Here is a 20,847-nt window from a genome sequence, read left to right on the forward strand (position 1 = left end):
CTCTCACCTCAACCTCCTGAATAGCTGGGACTGCAGGCACATGCCACCATGCCTGGCTAATTTTTTGTATTTTTGGTAGAGATGGAGTTTCACCATGTTGCCCAGCCTAGTCTGGAAGTCCTGAGCTTAAACAATCCACCAGCCTTGGCCTCTCAAAGTGCTGGGATTATAGGCGTGAGCCACCATGCCCAGCCTCTTTTTTAAAAACTCCTGCTCCTACTGTAGCCGTTTCTTTCTGAAACAAGAGTTAACCATTTTTGTTTGTTGACCTGTTTTGTTGTTATCTGAGTTACAGCTTTAGGAATACAGTTAAGTTTGTTTTCTTTCCTCATAATCTATACTAACAGTAGTAACCTTCTTTAGATACATAGTTTATAGTTAGCTAGAGGCTGAACATCTTCATAGCATTGTCTTTAGTCAACCAAAAACCTACTCTTTCATCAATAGCGATAAGGAGTTCATGTGAACTACTAAGGGTAATACCAATGTTGGAAGCTTTTTAGAAGATAGCCAGCTGGCCTCTTAACTACTGTTGGCTGTATAGTTTTTCTTGTAGAAATTTTTATACTTCTATCATATATAATTATTTTTCACAAATAACTGTAAAGTTTATCCACTCCAAAAGTTCATCGTATAAGATGTCTTATATATCTTTTACTCTTAATATCTAACATGGTGCTTGGAAAATAGAATAGTGGTCAAATGTTCTTTTAATATGCATTAGTGAACGAATGGCAAATATGTAAGTTCCTCCTGTGTTGTTTTAGGCTATCCTTTGCTCATTGGTTTTGAAAGCATATATGCCTTTTTAATTCAGTTCTAATTTTTCCAACTTATGTATCATTCTTTCCCACAAGCTAAAGAAATACATTCTTCATTTACTGTTACTTGTCATTTTGCAAACTGATTAGTTAACCTGAATGTGTAGTGTTTATACATACACTATCTCATTTAATATCTCATTTAATCCTTTGAAAAAGTAGGCAGTAGTCCCAATTTACTCAAGACTTTAATAAGTAATAGAATGATAATTTGGGCTGGACGCAGTGGCTCTCGCCTGTAATCCCAGCACTTTGGGAGGCTGAGGTGGGCAGATCACCTGAGGTCAGGCGTTTGAGACCAACCATGGTCAACATGGTGAAACCCTGTCTCTACTAAAAATACAGAAATTAGCTGGGTGTGTTGACTCATTCCTGTGACCCAGCTACTTGGAAGGCTGAGGCATGAGAATTGCTTGAACCCAGGAGGCAGAGGTTGCAGTGAGCCGAGATCGCACCACTGCACTCGAGCCTGGGTGACAGGGTGAGACTCCATCTCAAAAAAAAATTATAATTCGATCCTTTTCCTAAGGTAGTCCTCTTCCTGTGATACTTTTTGTTGTTGTTGTTTTATATTTTTGTGTGCATGGGTGATTTTTAGATTAGTTGGGAATTCAAGTTATTTAGCAAATGTCTGGTGAGTATCTGCCATACTCTAGGCACTATTCTAGGCACTGGGGATACAACAGGAGAAAATAAATTCCTTCCCTTATGTTGTGACGTTCTAGTGAGCGTCAAAGCTTTTTTATAGCTGCTTGTAGGACCATTCCTTTCCTCCTGCTATCTCCTTGAGTCAACATGTAACCGACAATAATATGTTTTTACAGTCTGGTCTTTGAAGATGAAGTTCTACCTAGATTGTAGTATATTGCTGTATTGCTGTATTACCAAATAATCCGACCTATTTCTTTCTTTCTTTCTTTTTTTTTTTTTTTTTTTTTTTTGGTGGAGAAGGAGTTTTTATCTTGTTGCCCAGGTTGGAGTGCAATGGCATGATCTCAGCTCACTGTAACCTCAGCCTCCTGGGCTCAAGTGATTCTCTTGCCTCAGCTTCCCAAGTAGCTGGGATTACAGGCACCCGCCACCACACCTGGCTAATTTTTGTATTTTTAGTAGGGACAGGGTTTCACCGTGTTGGCCAGACTGGTCTCGAACTCCTCACCTCAGGTAATCTACCTGTCTCAGTAACCCAAAGTGCTGGGATTACAGGCGTGAGCAACCATGCCCAAATCTGGCCTATTTCTATAGGTGATTTAACAAATATTGGTATGGTAATACCAGAGAACAGAATAGTATCAGAACTTCTGAGAGACCCACTTCTTCAGGATTTGCCTTTAGTAATGCCAAGTAGAAGCCATATTTAATACTTGTAAAATTTGGGTAGCCTTGGTCTGGTGGGGATAGGAGATAAGAATAGGGGTAAAAGGCTATATAGGGGCTTGAGTTGCTTGCCAGGGTAACCCCCAGGGACACTTCTCTATTCAATGTTTTTTTTTTGAGACAGAGTCTTGCTCTGTCACCCAGGCTGGAGTGCACTGGCGCCATCTCGGCTCATTGCAAGCTCTGCCTCCCGGGTTCACGCTGTTCACCTGCCTCAGCCTCCTGAGTAGCTGGGACTACAGGCGCCCACCACAACGCCTGGCTAATTTTTTGTATTTTTTGGTAGAGATGGGGTTTCACCATCTTAGCCAGGATGGTCTTGATCTCCTGACCTCGTGATCCACCTGCCTCGGCCTCCCAAAGTGCTGGGATTACAGGTGTGAGCCACCATGTTCGGCCACTTCTCTATTCTAGTTCTAACTCTTTTATTTTCTTCTAAGGGACTGGCATTTTTTTTTTTTTTTTAACCTCCCTTTCCACTGTTGCTCTGACTTTTCTAATTTTGTTTTGAAGTGTTGGTAAAAATGGAAAAATAAGGTATTTTTAAGCTTTCTCTTATGCCTTTTTCCTCCGGTTTCCTTCTAACTTCCCCTGCCCCAACTATATTTTGAAGACAGTCTCTCACATAATTCTTGTTTAATTTGCATCGCCTATCCCCTAATTTAGGACAGCGTGGTCAGGCAAGAATATTATATACCTGTCACTCATCTTCTACGTGTTTCTGCCACATTCTGTTTCCCTTATGATAGCACAAAGTATTATAATTTTCTGGTGATCTGACTGAGTTTCCTTGAGGGGTATGGTTGTGTCATTTTTGTTTACTTGCATATAATAGACTCAAAGTAAGCATTTCAGTGAATGGTGTTTATCATTTCTTTATGATTCATTCAGGTACCTTACTGTGTTCTTGGCACTTGTGGAGAACTTCTTTTATATTATGTAATTGTACTTTGAAGTTCATGATAATTTTGTTACATGAATTGGGGAAAACATTGAAACTGGTCAAAGTGCACACACTTTCAGGTGTTCTCAATTTATTTTGCCAAAGTGCTTTTGATTTAGAGATAAAACCCTGCCACAAATTGTTTATATACAGATGATTTTCAGTAGAATTTTAGAACTCTAAGGAATCTTAAAAACAGGTGGTTAACAACTTTTCTAGTCATTCTCAACTGGAGTTTAGGTTTGCTGCTTCCTACTTCATCAAAGCCAAAAGCAAAAATTTGATTATTATTATTTTTTTTTCTGAGACAGGGGCTTGCTCTGTCGCCCAGGCTGGGGTGCAGTGGCTCCATCACAATTCACTGCAGCCTCTCTTTCCCAGGCTCAAGTGATCCTCCCACCTCAGCCTCCCAAGTAGCTGAGATCACGGGCACACACCACCACGCCTAATTTTTTTATTTGTGGAGAAGAAGGCTCACTGTGTTACCCAGGCTGGTTTCAAATTCGTGGGCTCAAGCAATTTTTCTGCCTTGGCCCCCTACAGTACTGGGATTACAATTGTGAGCCATGCCAAGAAATTTAATTTTTAAAAAAATGTTGAACGTCACAGGTGTAATGAGATGCTGTTGGAGCATAGGAAGATATTTAGCCCAACTTGAATTATCAGGAAAAGTACCTGGTGGGGAGTAACATCAAAATAGCTCTCAAGAGATACATAATAAAGCAGGTGAGATAGAGAAGGGAGTGTGTTTCAGTCAGAAGGAGCAATACGAACAAAGGAGCAGTGATGTAAAATAGCACAGCGGGGCAAGGAAGGATCATAAATAGAAGTTACTACTCTTAGAGCATGAAGTTTAAGACAGAAAGTGATGGAAGATGTTTGAGGTTAGAGAGGTAGGTCCTAGATTTGTATGCCATACTGGGGAATTGTACTTAATCTTTTAGGTAATGGTGAACCTTTTAGAGTTCAAAGCGGGAGAGGTTGTATATTATAAGGAAGAGACTAGCAGCATGTGGAATATAATATATACAGAATATATATTAATAGCAGTCTATATTTTACCATGTTTGATCAATCCATTATAAATTCTCTTTAGGATTATTCAACTACTGAATCCTTCTAATCCTATTTGAGCAGTCCATATGAGAAACAGTTCTTCACCTGATAAAATCAGGAAATACTGTTTCGGGCTTTCTCTTTTTCTCTCTCAGTCTTTATTTTAGAGGAATAGGAGTGAAATGAATTACTTAGGCGCAGAAGTTACTGTTTGTAATGCTGTCATGATAATATTACTGTTTAGTACATGTTTGAATTGATTTGAAAAAGTTACCTTAGACTCAATATTACTTCAGTTAAATTGAGTCTTCTTAAACTGTTATCTTTTGGGTTTTAAAAAAGTTACGGCTAGTTTTGGCTAGTGATGATAACATTGGCCATGCGGGAATTCTTTCCTTGGCCCTATTGTTAAATTTTAGTATGTAGTATATGGGCCAAACATAGTGGCTCACATCTGTAATCCCAACACTTTGGGAGGCCAAGGTGGGAGGATTGCTTGAGCCTGGGAGTTCAAGACCAGCCTGGGTAACATAGTGAGACCTCGTCTCTGCAAAAAGTAAAATTAGGCCAGGCGCAGTGGCTCATGTCTGTAATCCCAGCACTTTGGGAGGCTGAGGCAGGCGAATCACTTGGGATCAGGGGTTCGAGACCAGCGTGGCCAACATGGCGAAACCCCATCTCTACTAAAAATACAAAAATTAGCCAGGCGTGATGGCACAAGCCTGTAATCCCAGCTACTTGGGAGGCTGAGGCAGGGAGAATTGCTTGAACCCAGGAGGCGGGGGCTACAGTGAGCTGAGATCGAGCCACTGCACTTTAGCCTGGGTGACAGAGCAAGACTGCGTCTCAAAAAAAAAAAAAAAAAAATTAACCAGGCATGGTGGCACGTACCTCTGGTCCTAGCTACTTGGGGACGCTGAGGTGGGAGGATCACTTGGGCCTGGGAGATTGAGGGTGCAGTGTGCCATGGTTGTGCCACTGTACTCCAGCCTGGGTGACAGAGCAAGACCCTGTCTCAAAAAGTATATATATGGAATATTAAAGTTCAAAGTTATTGTCGTGATTTCTTTCATGACTAATTGTTACAGTGTTTAAAATAACTATTCATATATAATATTTTGTAAATTTGTTTTTCTGACATTGTTAGATAATCAGGTAGTTTAGAGGTAGGAAAGGAGAACTAATGTTTGAGTGCCATTTGCATTCTATATATGTGCTTTACATGAGTTATGTCATTTAGTTATAACTATATGATAATCTCCATATAACTGTATTCTCTTTTTTTGTATGTTACCTTTTGTGATTCTTCTTACAATTGTATGTTTCTGTTATTGTTTAATGCCAAACACCAAATAATGACATTATTTAATGTAATCTGCCATTCAGGTATTTTTTTTTCTCCCACATTGTATCTCTACCTGAAGGTTGGAGTTAACGGTGTTCTTGTTTTCATAGCTACTGTAAATCATTGTTCCTTTCATCTCCCTAAAGCATCCCCAGTTTCATCAGTTTATAACATCACCTACGTCTCCTGGGAATTTATTCCCTTGTTGATTTGTTTGGCTGGCTTACTTAACGTTACTTTTCCTTATTTGTTGCGGCATTTTGGATAAAAGCTCATCTTGACAGGAATTTAATTTCTCTTGAATGCTTAACTCTTCATCCAGAAGTCCTGTGACTGGCTTTACTTGGTTTTCAGGGATTTTTATGACCCCTTAGTCCAGAAGTAGATCTTAAAGTAGCCTAGATACAAAATTACAGCTGGATATGAGGAATAACTTATAGTGTTCCAAACCATTGTAGGCTTACTATGGTTAACTTAGGAAATATAAATGAACTATGATAACAGAATGATAGCCCATTTAAAACCTGAAATCAATAGTAATAAGTGAAAGTTACCAGGGGCAACAGATAAATTATACATTTAGAGATAATGAAAAAATACTGAACAGGAAATCAACCTGAAGTAAATGACTGTTTTGAAAGATTTCCACAAACATAAAACGTTGTTTTAATCTTCCTATATATTGAGTATTCTCCTTATAGCTCTTTCAAACTGTTTGAAACTACAGTTTGAAAGAGCTATAAGGAGAATACTGAATGTTTCCAACGTAAACAACTGGTTTTATTTTTTTAATGGTGACTCCAAAACTCAAGAGTAAAAGTTTTCTAATCACCATTAAAGTGTGTCCCTGCTAAAAGTTAAGTCTATACTCAATAGGCTTACAACAGCAATAAAACAATGATGTTTTGTGTTTGTGGAAATCTTTCGAAATAGTAATTCAGGTTAATTTCCTGTTCAATTTTTTCATCATCTCTAAATGTATAATTCATCTGTTGTCCCTGGTATCTTTCACTTACTACTATTGATTTTAGTTTTTTAAATGGGCTATCGTTTCCATTATCATAGTTCATTTATATTTCCTAAGATAAGTTAATGGCTGTTTGCTGCGGGAGAAATTCACTATATTTTCTTAATCTTAAGAGTTGGGGGAACTTAACTCCAAAATTACTATCAGTTGATAATAGTGTTACTTAAACTTTAAAGTGTTATATTCTCTGAACACCTAAATGTAATTAAACTATGGATATTTGGTGAGATGACAGTGAAAATTTTAATAAAGAGTAGGAGAATATTGGATATTGATATTAAATGTGATAACCAATAAAGTTTTATTTTCATCTATCTCAAGTCTGATAGATTGTGAATAACCTTCCATTTTTAAACATTTTTAAACATAAAAGTGAGGTAGTATTACCTCACTTTTTATGAGAGAGAATTCTAAACATACTCTTGATGATAGCTCAAACTTTGTCTTCTGTTTTTAAAATTGTTCCCTTATAGAATGTTTCTCCATCCCAGAGAGATGAAGTAATTCAATGGCTGGCCAAACTGAAGTACCAATTCAACCTTTACCCAGAAACATTTGCTCTAGCTAGCAGTCTTTTGGACAGGTTTTTAGCTACCGTAAAGGTAAGTGTTTTAAGATAGACTTACATATAACCTCATTTGAGTGTACATATGCTAAACCAGAAGCTATTAGTAAACATTCTTTAAGGTAGAAAGAAGTAGAGAACTTTGCTAGAGAATGATGTATGTACCCATAAGAAGACATGGTGATGTGTTCTGCTATTGTTTATTTTAGTTTTATTTTTTGAGATAGTTTCACTTTGTTGCCTGGGCTGGAGTGTCTCTGCCTCCTGGGTTCAAGTGATTTTTGTGCCTCAGCCTCCCACGTAGTTGGGACTACAGACACGTGCCACCATGCCAGTCTAATTTTTGTATTTTTAGTAGAGACAGGGTTTTGCCATGTTGGCCAGGCTGGTCTTGAACTCCAGATGTTAAGTGATCAGCCTGCCTTGGTCTCCTAAAGTGCTGGGATTACAGGCATGAGCTACCCGCTCCCAGCTTTCTACTAAAAAGCAGACGTGTTTTTGGAAGTGTTTCTAATTGTATTCTGTAATTTTCTTTTTGTTACAAGTATTCATAACTTTTTAGCCTACGAAATTTTCTATCTCTTGATTTTAGCACAAACCTTATAGCATCAGCTGAATATTTTGTCATTTTCTAACATATTGATGTACAGAGGTGGACAAGGAATCAGACTAAAGTATGAGCCTATTGCACGTTTTTCTCTGTCACTATTTATTGAATATCCATACTATGTGGCTTTCTGAAAAATGTGAAGTGCTTTCTGTGGGCATACTTTGGGATATAACAAAATGTCATAAAACAACCTTGGTATATTTTTATCGAATGGCAGCATACAAATAATTAGTTTTTATATTGTCCCCATTGTTATATCATTGGCTGTGTCAAGTTAGTAAGTAGGCCCTCAACATATTTAAAGCAGAAAATGAGCAATTATTTAATGGCAAGGCATGAAAGAGTAGCAAAGTATTTTAACTGTAGGCATTAGTATGCATAAGAATATGTAAACTGGGGGAACTGTCAATTAAATGCTTTATTAGGTATTCAAAATAGAAGCCAAAGAATTAAGGAGTTTAAGACTGAATAGCCGCTCAGTTTCAAACTTCTACTCTTAAGAGACTTACTAAACATGACAGGACCCAATAAATAAGAACTATTAAAAAAATGAGATACTTAGCAAAATTCTCTAATTGTTCCAGAAATTTCCCCAACTTTGTTTCAAATGTTTAATAAACACAGCAAGAATCTCATGATAGAAACTACAACAATGTGTTCACTAATAGTTTTTGAAAAATATACTGTCCCAGAAAGGACACTAACCTTAAACTCATCTTTCTGTGGAATTATCTGTGAAAAGTAGGTTAGATGTAGTGGAGAGGGAGGGAGGAGTGATGTGGACTTGTTGCTGAGATAAAAGTAGGCATTTTTCAGATACCCCAGATTGCAAGCAGCTTTAAAAAATGTTTACATACACACAAAATATATTTTTTAATTTGGGGAATATTATTAAAAACTTCTAAATCAGACTTTTTTTCTGCTGGATGGAAATGAACTTTGGCTAACTGGCTTTGGTTGAACTTTGAGCAATGGAATTTATATTATTTTTGTAGAATATCATATGGCTAGGATTGTAATGTTAAAAGTTAGCCCTGGAGACACTTGATCTTGCAAGTGTACTTTCCTTGCTTTCATTACTGCTCTAAAGCTTTTCAATAAACTTCTTTCCTATTCTTAAAAAAGTTAGCTCTGATCTAAAAAGCAGTTAGTGACAGTCACATTAATTGAATTCCATAGCATTTTGTATATACCTGTCTTATCTGCATATCTCTGTTTTTAAAACAGTTATAAAAAGTTCAACCGTTTTTGAAAAATCACTAAAGTTGCTTTTTCCCTCTTCAAAATTTTAGGCTCATCCGAAATACTTGAGTTGTATTGCAATCAGCTGTTTTTTCCTAGCTGCCAAGACTGTTGAGGAAGATGAGGTAATAAATCCTTTCAAGATGTTTCTTCTGTGAAAATTTCTCTCCATTAACTTGCTTCTTGTTTGCCAAAACAAAAATCGTAAATGAGTTTCTTTCTGTCCTTTTCTCCCTGTCCCTGTTCCCCTTTGAATAGAGAATTCCAGTACTAAAGGTATTGGCAAGAGACAGTTTCTGTGGATGTTCCTCATCTGAAATTTTGAGAATGGAGAGAATTATTCTGGATAAGTTGAATTGGGATCTTCACACAGCCACACCATTGGATTTTCTTCATATTGTAAATATACCTGAAGTCTTTTAGTTTCTTATTTGAGTGTGTAGCCTTCAGTAAATTAAAAAATAGATTGCCTACTCATTTATTTTGTACTGGTTTTTAGGAAAAAGAAAACTATTGATATCCAAGGAAAAATTATAAATTAGTATATATGTCATATCACTGAAGCTTAAATCACAAACTTAGAAATTGAATAGGTTAGGCTGGGTGCGGTGGCTCATGCCTGTAATCCCAGCACTTTGGGAGGCTGAGGCAGGCAGATCACTTGAGGTCAGAAATTTGAGACCAGCCTGGCCAACATGGCAAAACCCTGTCTCTACTAAAAATAGAAAAATTAGCCGGGCATGGTGGTGTGCACCTGTAATCCCAGCTACGCGGGATGCTGAGGCAGGAGAATTGCTTGAACCCAGGAGGCGGAGGTTGCAGTGAGTCGAGATCATGCTACTGCACTCCAGCTTGGCGACAGAGTGAGACTCTGTCTCACACACACACAAAAAATTTGAATAGGTTGCATCAATTTCTATATGTAATTTCCTATATATTTAAATCAAGTTAAAATGATGTTCTTGTGATTTTCAGTTCCATGCTATTGCGGTGTCAACTAGGCCTCAGTTACTTTTCAGTTTGCCCAAATTGAGCCCATCTCAACATTTGGCAGTCCTTACCAAGCAACTACTTCACTGTATGGCCTGCAACCAATTTCTGCAATTCAGAGGATCCATGCTTGCTCTGGCCATGGTTAGTCTGGAAATGGAGAAACTTATTCCTGATTGGCTTTCTCTTACAATTGAACTGCTTCAGAAAGCACAGGTAGGTGTCAGTCTAATTAAATAGTGTTCTTTTTAAGTTTTTCTATTATTAGAATACATAGAGTTACCAGATTGAAAGACATTTCTAATGTTGTAATGGCAAACCATTCTTTAGACAAGAGTAAAGTATATATTTTAAATTTACAGGCTAGATGTTCTCTTGTTTTCTTATAAAACTTATATAGTGGCCGGGCGCGGTGGCTCACGCCTATAGTCCCAGCACTTTGGTAGGCCGAGACGGGTGGATCACGAGGTAAGGAGATCGAGACCATCCTGACCAACACGGTGAAACCCCATCTCTACTAAAAATACAAAAAAATTCTCCAGGCATAGTGGTTGGTGCCTGTAGTCCCAGCTACTCGGGAGGCTGAGGCAGGAGAATGGTGTGAACCCAGGGGGCAGAGCCTGCAATGAGCAGAGATGGTGCCACTGCACTCCAGCCTGGGCGACTGAGCGTGACTCTGTCTCAAAAAAAAAAAAAAAACTTATATAGTATTTTTAAGATTCCTTTGCACCATTTCTCTTAGATTACTTATCTTTAACAGTTCTAAAATGTTCATAAGATTGTCAGTACCATATTGTCCTTTATCCTAGCTACATCTGCAGGTTTGAATGTAGTACTTCTTTACTTCACTCATTTTATAGCAGATGTCAGGAACAAAAATTAGAATAAGTTGCTTTTTAGACAAGCAAACAATTTATTGTTGGTTAGTAAGTGAAGTATTTATACCAGACTGGCAGGTAGAAGCCACTTTTCTGAAAGAGGTTTTGCCCTGGCAGTTCTGTTATTAACTAAGATTAGTTTGTAACAATCTACAGATTGTTATAAAATGTATAGGTTGATAAATTATCCACCACCTAAGTAAAATGTAAAGGTTCAGTAGAGAAAATTCTCATCCAAATGGAAAGTTCGTGAGAGTGCTGTATGTTAGCAGCTACTTTGAGAGAAGCCTTACTGGTTCTATTCATGTCACCAAATAGAACTTACCAAGTTTAGATCTGCTGCAAACCATTTTCCTGCCAGCTGAATCCATAAAAGACTCACGAACCTACTTTCCCTTTATATTGCTATTTATTCTTATTTAACAGTAGTTATTCTGATTTGTTTTATTGGTTTTTACTTAGAAGATTGTGAAATTCTAAGCTTAACATTTTGCAATAAACTAATTGTAGCAAAGAACTGCAGTTACTGAGCTAAAAATTTAGAATATTATAAAAGAAAAACATAATAGTTGAATTTGGTGTTTTTCTAAGAAAGTTATAATTGATCTTATAGCAAACATTTTAAGAAGTAAGTCTGAAGAAAATGAAGCAGACAAAAAAGAATTTTTTTTAAAACAAGTATGTCGGTGCTTTCAAGAATTTCAGGCTCTAGTTTGTGAGCAGAGAGGGGCTCAGTCTTTTCATAAAAAAGGTTGATGATCAGAGCAGTATGTTAGCTAGAGATCTACCTATGTAGTGTAACACGGGCTGTTTTTTGTTTTCAAGGGATATCTTAATCGTCTTAGATTGAAATAATTAAATGCTGTAATGAAAATCCTACGAAGTAGTTGCTCGTGAGAATTTTTAGAAATTATGAGAAACCATCATTTAAATGAATAATATGACACAGAAAATTTACTTTGCTCACCCCGGACTGTTGGAAAGAAAAGTTGAATATTAATCACTCACATTAGACTGTGAAGTAGAGGAATAGGCTTAATAGAAAACCTGCTACATTACATTATTTTTATTGGAACAAATGACATCTCTCTAAATGCCTTCTGACTTGGTCTCTGTGCTTACTCTTAAGATAGTACAGAAAAAGATTGCTCTAAAGTGTTAGTGTCAGAGGACAGATTTTGAAGCATAAATAATAATGTAAATAGCATGTGTATTCTGTAGCTTTGAGATCATGTTTTCCTAGTGAAAAACACTGAAATATCTCCTGATTCTCTTTTGTAAGTTTTCTGGTGCTAGAGGAAGAAAGTATTCACTGAAACTTTTTTTTTCTCCTTAGCTGAAGGAGTATTACAAATGTGGGATTTGACAGAATCTTTGGAGAAATTGTTTCATTCAACTCCTTTATTTTATAGCTCCAGTGTAGGGAACTAGAGACTTTCTTAGAGCTGCGTAGAGCTACTTAGTAGTCATTTAAAAGAACCAGTGCTTTTTTTCATACCACACAAACCTTAAAAATTCTAGTTCAGTGGTTTTCACAATTTGAGAAGTGGAACCCTTTCCCAGTCCCCCTTCCCCCCAAGAAAATCTTGTACACACACGATCCCAGAATATAGAATAGAAAAGTGGAGCTATACTTGTTGTGTTTAAGGGCAGAGCCCCACTCAACATAGCCTTTTCCCTTCCATAGCTAGAGATCTACCTATGTAGTGTAGGTTTAGATTATATTATGTAGGTAGTGTTTGGACGTAGTTTGAAAACTGGAAATACGGTGATTTTTTTTTTTTAAGAGATTTGCCCCATATAGTATTCAAGTTGCAATGGGGAAGTTAGTGAATAAAAGGAAGGTCATGAATCTTGGTAGAGACTTTTGGGACTTGTTCTAGCAATTCTGCTCTAACACCAACCCATGTGGTCCAAACATGGATGGCTCCTAGTTCTTTAGGACTCATTTCTGTTTGTTTGCTAGGTTTCCTGTGTTCAGGTAGGAACACCAGGTCTAATATCTTTGTGTTTAGACCTGTGACAAGGCCACAATATCAGATATTCTTCCTAGTTTTCTGGTTTTAGTATAGGAAATTCTTGCATCAGATTGATGAGATCATGCCAAAATCATTTGTGACATGTTTCCCAGTGTCTTGGTTTGAGAAGAGTCCATCACAGACATATCATACTGTGAGGAGGCCACTCCCACTAGTTCTGCCTGAGCCCCCACTTTGAGAGAAAGTATGGTGAGTGTTCCCAGGTTTGAAAGGCAAACTTCCTTTTGTTCCTCTTAACCTCCCACAACTACACCCCTTAAGCTCTTGTGCCACCTGTTGGTCACCATTGTGAGATGGCTAAACCTCTTTCTCTCCTTACCCTTCTTCTACCCTTGCTCTGTTGTGTGGTTGTGCTCACGTCTTCCTCTTTCTGATGTGGCCCACTCTGATAAACTCAGACTGTTAACTCTACCTAGATTAGTGTGCTGGTCTTTGTAGTTCCTAGCTGGGCAGTAGTCAAAGTCCATGTTCTAGTTTAAAACTAGAGTAGGTACAGCCATAAAACAGAACAAAATCATGTCCTTTGCAGCAACATGGATGCAGCTAGAGGCCATTATCCTAAGTGAATTAACACAGGAACAGAAAACCAAATACCACACGTTCTCACTTACAAGTGGGAGGTAAACATTGGGTACACGTGGACATAAAGATGACAACAGTAGAAACTGGGGACTACTAGAGCGGGGAGGGAGGGAGGGGAGCAAGGGTTGAAAAACTATTGGGTACTGTGCTCACTACCTGGTTGACCCGATCACTTATACTCCAAACCTCAGCATCATGCAATAAATACCTAGGTAATAAACCTGCACATGGGTACCCCCTGAATCTAAAAGTAAAAAGAAGCAAATTAAAAAAAAAAAAAAAAAAAAGAAGAAACAGACCTCTCCCCACACATCTCCTGGTTCTTTTTGAAGGTGGCTGTGGTCAGACTATTCCAGCAGGTTCCTCAATGCTTCATGCTGTTCACCAAATCTGGATCCATGTGGGCCACCATTTATGTCATTTATTGTTATAAAAAATAAACATTCTCTTGACACCTTATAATTTGAGTTCATTTAAGTCCTTTTTACCAACTCCGTTAGAGGACTTGTCTGGTGTCGAGAGTTTTGGTAGTTTCAGTATATGTGCTTGTTTTGTTTCTTCCACTGGATATCAAGAAGGAACAAATTATTTTGTCATCTTATAGAACAAATTCAGATTGTACTAGATCAGAAGGAATTTATTTTGATGTTATTTTGGAGAAAAGGCTTACTTGGGACTTGGGTGGAAGTGGAGTTCATATGGATGGTTTTGTTTTGAATAATTTCTAAGGTCTTTTCTAGCTCTATCATTTCTTGTCAGTCTTCCACCTCTAAAATATAACTCTCTACTTACTTAGTTTTTTCCACACAGAAAGATGATAGTGACAGTCTTCTTCTTACTTAAATACATGTCTCTTTTTAGGATTCTACCATAGTATTAATTCTACCATGGCATTTATTATGCCCAGTGACCAAGGCATTAGAATATTTGTGGTACCTTTACCTTTCTAAGCCAATAAATATTCATTTGCTAAAGAACATTTCATTAAACGAGGTACAGCTGGCTTTCCATACCCATGGGTTTGGCATCTGGATTCAACCAACCGTGAATTGAAAATACTTGGGAAGAAATTTGACAGAGTTCCAAAAAAACCTTGCATTTGTTGCACGCTGAGTACTACATTGAATCCACACAGATGAAGTGATGTGTAGGCATTCTGGGTTGTTGGGTTTGTTGAGCATGTTGGGTTTTGTTATCTTTTGGGGGGGGATCCTAGAAGTAATCCCCCATGGATACTGTGGGATGACTGTACTTGTTTTTTAGAAATAATTTCTACACTGTAGCCCCTTTTTCACTTCCAGTTTCTTTCATTTCTTTCTTGTAGGCTTCCTAAAATACTGGCAGAAGCTCCATCCTTTCTCTGTGCTTTGTTCCAATATTTTTAGCATGTTTCAGCTTGTTCTACATCCCTGGGATATATAATAAGACCTAGCCTAAATGTAAGCTTGATAGTTCAGAGACTGTCTTAAGTGTTACGTAACTTTTTTCTTTTAAGGGCGGGAGAACAAATTCTAATACTAATTAATAGTGTCTTACCCATAGTGTGTTATCTAATGCCTTTCAAACTAGGGGAAAAAAAGAAATCAGTGAACAATATGGTAGATGCTAAAATCTGCCATTTTCTTGTATATTTCTGACAGTTTCAGTTATTTTGCATTTGTATTATACAATGACTAACATCAGCCTTTTACTATTCTTTCCTCTGGTATTTTTCAGTAACAAATAATGAATGTATTTAGAGATAAAAATAGTTTTGTGACCAAATGTGTTCTTGTAGAGTGCGTTATTTTCCCTTATTTTCTCTGTGGTATTGCAAACAGTTATGGTGTGTGCTGCAGGTTATATGAGGATGAATAAGACTTGGTCCAGAAATGTCCAAAATACCCAAAATTGGAAAAAAACTTATCCCTGATAGTTAAATGGTCAAGATAGGCTTCCTGAAGGTGATGGTGTTTAGCCAGTCCTGGAAGGAATGGGCAATACAATTTCAACAGGTAGAAATAAGATGATTAAGGGTAAAATAAGAAAGGGGGCCGGGCGCGGTGGCTCAAGCCTGTAATCCCAGCACTTTGGGAGGCCGAGACGGGCGGATCACGAGGTCAGGAGATCGAGACCATCCTGGCTAACACCGTGAAACCCCATCTCTACTAAAAAATACAAAAAACTAGCCGGGCGAGGTGGTGGGCGCCTGTAGTCCCAGCTACTCGGGAGGCTGAGGCAGGAGAATGGCGTAAACCCGGGAGGCGGAGCTTGCAGTGAGCTGAGATCCGGCCACTGCGCTCCAGCCCGGGCGACAGAGCGAGACTCCGTCTCAAAAAAAAAAAAAAAAAAAGAAAGGGGAAGATTAGTGCATTGTATAGAGCAGGACTGTTTAGCAAGAGTGTAGACCGCAAGTTGAGGGTATGCTAGGAAATAAGGCTAGAAAAGGTTGGGGTCAGATTATGGAGATCCTTATTAATAAAACTAAGGAGTTTAGCTTATTTCTGGTAGGCATTGGGGTGCCGCTGAAGAGAGTAGGGAAGGAATATATGATGCTAACTAAGGTTATTTTGACAATGCTGTAATTGAAAGTGAGGAAGAGAGACACTTTACTACAGGTAATAATTTGAAGGCCTTCCATGTACAGTCATTGTGCCAGAAAGTTAGGGATAAAAAGATGAATATAATACAATGCCACACCTTCGGTCTTGTAGTCTATAATGGAAAGGCTAAATAGTTAAATAGATTATTATAATGAAATGTGATAAATACGTTAAAAGGTTTTAGTGTCTTTTTTTAAGACAGTCTCACTCTGTCTCTTTGCCTGGCTGGAATGCAATGGCTTGATCTCACCTCACTGCAACCTGTACGTCCCGTGCTCAAGCCATTCTCATGCCTCAGCCTCCTGAGTAGCTGGGTTTACTCATCTACCACCACGTCCAGCTAATTTTTTGTATTTTTAGTGGAGAAGGGGTTTCACCATGTTAGCCAGGCTGGTCTTGAACTCCTGGCCTCAAGTGATCCACCCGCCTTGGCCTCCCAAAGTGCTAGGATTATAGGCATGAGCCACCACGCCTGGCCATAAGTATGTTAAAAGGTTGATACACAAACAGATGACCATGGTATTTAGGGTGTTTTGGGGGTTGAGGGAGTCAGGGGTAACTCCAGAAAGGACTGATACCTGTGAATTGTCCTCAGGGGTAAGAAGGAATTAGCAAAACTCCCAAATTAAAAACTTTACGAAAAACATTTCATCTTAGTGTTAAGTCTACTATTTTCTACAAAATATATATTTCTAAATTTTTCATTTACTATTTTAAAATTCTTAGCTTCCCTCCTCATCTCTGATTAAAAAATTTTTTTTTTTTTTGCCCTTTGGCTTCTTACATTCTTAATGAATGTGTTTATGAGTACTTTAGACTCCACTGAAAAAATTAGAAGAGGCCAAGAGAGTAGGATGAAGGGCCTTCTAGACAGGGGGAATAGACTGAAAAAAAAAAAAAACAGACGTTGGATACAAAAAAGTAGTTTCTGCTCTCATGTAAATGTTCAGCATACATTGCAAATACAGAACTCAAGTTCCAAAGATAATTATATTAGAAATACAGATTTGGACCTGATTTCTAAGATGATGATGATGGATGGGTAGGCTGGATAAATAGATGAGTTGGAGGTAGAAGTTGTGGGGAGAGAAAAGACTCAGCGGGGATGGAAAGCACAGGGAGGAAAAATGGCCACCAGAGATAACAGAGCAGCCTATGTTAATTAATGATCAACTGTGTTTTTTTTGTTTTTTGTTTTTTTTCCTGGCCCAGATGGATAGCTCCCAGTTGATCCACTGTCGGGAGCTTGTGGCACATCACCTTTCTACTCTGCAGTCTTCCCTGCCTCTAAATTCCGTTTATGTCTACCGTCCCCTCAAGCACACCCTGGTGACCTGTGACAAAGGAGTGTTCAGATTGCATCCCTCCTCTGTCCCAGGCCCAGACTTCTCCAAGGACAACAGCAAGCCAGAAGTGCCAGTCAGAGGTACAGCAGCCTTTTACCATCATCTCCCAGCTGCCAGTGGGTGCAAGCAGACCTCTGCTAAACGCAAAGTAGAGGAAATGGAAGTGGATGACTTCTATGATGGAATCAAACGGCTCTATAATGAAGATAATGTCTCAGAAAATGTGGGTTCTGTGTGTGGCACTGATTTATCAAAACAAGAGGGACATGCTTCCCCTTGTCCACCTTTGCAGCCTGTTTCTGTCATGTAGTTTCAACAAGTATTACCTTTGAGTGTAAACTAAGGTAGACTACTCTGGGAATGAGAACATGCAAAATCAGGAAAGGCTGTAGAAGGATATATACCTTAACAGGCTGATTTGGAGTGAGCCAGAAAAAAAAAAAAGTACTCTCATTATTTGTGTGGCTAATTATAATTCAGTGTTATTTAAACACATAAGGACCAAAAAAAAAAAAAAATCCAAAAGATCCAAACTTTTTTTAAACTCAAAAAATCTTTGTAGTATGCCAGTTGAACTTTTTTTCTGCCATAATGTAACGTAGCTTGCCCCACCAAAAATTCAGTTAAAATTCATAGCCAGCAAACCTGTTCCCCCTCAGCATCCTGATTTAATTTTCCTGTTGCTTTTGCTTGCTTCTCCATTTAAGTTACTGAACTTAATGCATGCTGATCTGTATTGATTCTCACTGAATAGGAAACCCCAAAATTATATTTTAGCAGTCGAACAAATTATTTCAGTGTGACAGCCATGATGCAAGTTCCAATTAGTATGAAAAGGTACTTTGGAATTATCCCATATTAATCAGAGACAGCAACAGAAAAAGTTCTCATATTACCAGGTTGATTTTGTGTCTCAAATTTTAATTTAAAATTATGGTTTTCATTTTTGTTTACCTTAAAGTGATGCTTAAAAGTGGTGTGTAATTAGGACACTTAGATTTGTTGAAAGCATTTTTGACATTTGTATAAAAGAATTTGTGATAAAGTTAATATATCCAGGTGCTCACCAAAGAAACATGTATGTAACAACTGAAATTAGATTTTTCTAACTGATAGTTTTCACTCATTTATAATCAGTAGGAGAGACTGTCTAGATGTTGGGGCAGCTCTGTGATTTGAGTCTGTAACATGTTATAACTGAATTTAGTACCCTAGTTTTGTTAAGCTATTAGGATTTTCTAATAGAACTTACTCCTCCCCCTGCCTCCCCAGCCTACTTATAGTTCTCTTAATGACTTCTGGATCCTGAGCTCCCTTTGCAGTCTGAAAAAGGTATTGCAGTCAGAACCGTGTACTGATGATAAAAGCCTCTGGTAGCAATAAAAAGTTGTCCTTAACTTTTGTTTCTGTGACTTTTTTCTGGTTGTGAAGAGGTACAGGTTCCTGATTGGCTAGGTACTGCTATTTCAACTAGAGAAAACAATAGAAAGACCAAGAATATACTTACTGAAAATGAAACATGAAGAAAAGAGGATTTGAATGTGATTGAGGGATATAGGTTTTAAACATAAGAATTTTTCTTTTATGATATTTTTTCACTGGTGCACTGTGAATCCTCCAAATAGTAAATTTTCATCTTAATGTGACTGCTTATGAGATTAGGTTCAGACCCGTATCTTTAAAATGTCATTTTTAGCCATTTTTAATGTTCAGATTTAGCAGAACAAGAGTATTTTTAGGTCATCATCTGACTTGTAAAAAATTCTTCTGGTAGGGTTGACTACCTGTTTTATGACCTTAAACTCCAATTAAATGGGAAGCATTTACTCACATGTCAGTACAGGGAGTGGGAGGGAAGATAGCAAAGGATTGACTTCACAGATACACATTTTTAAAATTTCTGATCCTGATCTTCATCTGTTTAATTCATCTGAATTGTAGGAGCTCTAAGAAGTTTACAACTGCATATGTTCATAGTATCTGTACAATGATACAGATCTGTAGAACTTCCTTCTATTTAACAGATGAGGACATGTTAAACATGTGTTATGTAGAAAGCTAGGGATAAAACTGAGTTTAGAGTCAATATTTCATTTGTAGTCCAGTAGCTGCAAATTGAGCAGAACATTAGAGGACAATAGAATTTTCACTTTTTGGTCTTAAGGTTTTCAATATTTAAAAATTGCTGGTAAGTTAGTTTGGAATACAGCGTTCTTTTCATGGGACACGGAATCAAGTGGTATGGTGGGCTGCTAGCCCTCACACCTCAGAACTTGTTTAACCACATCGTTCAGTTCAGTGATAGTACTTTGGAGACTTGGCCCTCGAAAGCACTGTTAAACCTTGGCCATCGTTTCAGAGGCCTGAGCCCACTTCATCACAACTTACTGTGGGCCCTTAGAGAACTGTGGCTTGTGACAGAAAGAGCCTAGTATTCTTGAACAGTGTAGAACTTTTCATTAAGAATGTTTCGGTTGGGCATGGTGGCTCACGCATGTAATCCCAGCACTTTGGGAGGCTGAGGCAGGCGGATCACGAGGTCAGGAGTTCGAGACCAGCCTGACCAACATGCTGAAACCCCATCTCTAATAAGAAATACAAAAATTAGCCGGGCGTGTAATTCTAGCTACTTGGGAGGTTGAGGTAGGAGAATCGCTTGAACCCAGGAGGCAAAGGTTGCAGTGAGCCATTGCGCCACTGCACTCCACCCTGGGCAACAGAGCGAGACAAAAAAAAAAAGCGTGTTCCTGCTGTTCAATTAGTTCCCTTTTTGCCTGAAACTATTCTCAGCCTGTCCCAAGTTACTTGTGTTAAACTTTGGCATCACATCACAAGCTCAAGACCTGGAAACTTGAGCATTCTGCATCATAATTGTCTGGTGCCTCCTGGTGGTTAAAAAACCGGTCGCTCCGTGAGGCCTCTGGAATGGCAAGGGAATATACTTGATGGGGATAGTAATTCTCTAGTTATTCTCTAATCCTCCATTCAAAAAACCCTAAAGAACACGTTATAGCCCTTGAAGATCAGACTAGAAGCTAAATATTCTACTTCATTCTCTACGAGATCAATATGAAGTTAGTTGTTATATACAGAACTAGAAGTTTTCTCTACAGATATATGATGTATTAGTTTGGAGGGGGAAGGGAAAGCTGGGAATGCAGAGTGCTCCCAAATGTCAGTAAAAGGTCAAATATAACCAGTTTGTCATAAATGTTCCTGATGCTGCCTTTGGCGGTGAAGGAAGGTAGAATGTAGCTCTTCACTCAGCCAAGCTGATGAGAATCTGAACCTACGTTCTTGTTGAGAGAATTAAGACAGTGGTGTTTGTGCCCCCGAGAAGTCCTATTTATTGTCTCCTGTGTTGTCAGAGCCAGTCACTTCTGTGTGTCCTCTGTACTCTCTACAAACCTGAATTTTCAAGCTTTTACATTTACTCCTAGATTT

The 20,847-nt window shown here is 38.2% G+C and overlaps 1 protein-coding gene across 4 annotated transcripts in view; it reads left to right on the plus strand.

The window, feature by feature from the left end:
- The window catches only part of CCNI (cyclin I), a 30,860-nt gene extending 12,060 nt beyond the window's left edge, over positions 1 to 18,800 (plus strand). For 2 of the 4 annotated variants that reach the window (XM_033214351.1, XM_033214350.1), the window contains 5 exons: positions 7,043 to 7,171; positions 9,037 to 9,111; positions 9,245 to 9,385; positions 9,962 to 10,192; positions 17,270 to 17,847. In XM_033214351.1, coding sequence (XP_033070242.1) covers positions 7,043 to 7,171; positions 9,037 to 9,111; positions 9,245 to 9,385; positions 9,962 to 10,192; positions 17,270 to 17,713 — 1,020 coding nt within the window. In that variant the 3' untranslated portion in view covers positions 17,714 to 17,847. Of the gene's footprint in view, positions 1 to 7,042; positions 7,172 to 9,036; positions 9,112 to 9,244; positions 9,386 to 9,961; positions 10,193 to 17,269 lie in introns of all 4 variants that reach the window. The other 2 variants (XM_033214349.1, XM_033214353.1) reach the window with 2 other exon arrangements.
- The last annotated feature ends 2,047 nt before the right edge of the window (positions 18,801 to 20,847 follow it).

Source organism: Trachypithecus francoisi, unplaced genomic scaffold (genome assembly GCF_009764315.1).
Source record: "Trachypithecus francoisi isolate TF-2019V2 unplaced genomic scaffold, Tfra_2.0 Lachesis_group1, whole genome shotgun sequence".
Classification (NCBI taxonomy): Eukaryota; Metazoa; Chordata; class Mammalia; order Primates; family Cercopithecidae; genus Trachypithecus; species Trachypithecus francoisi.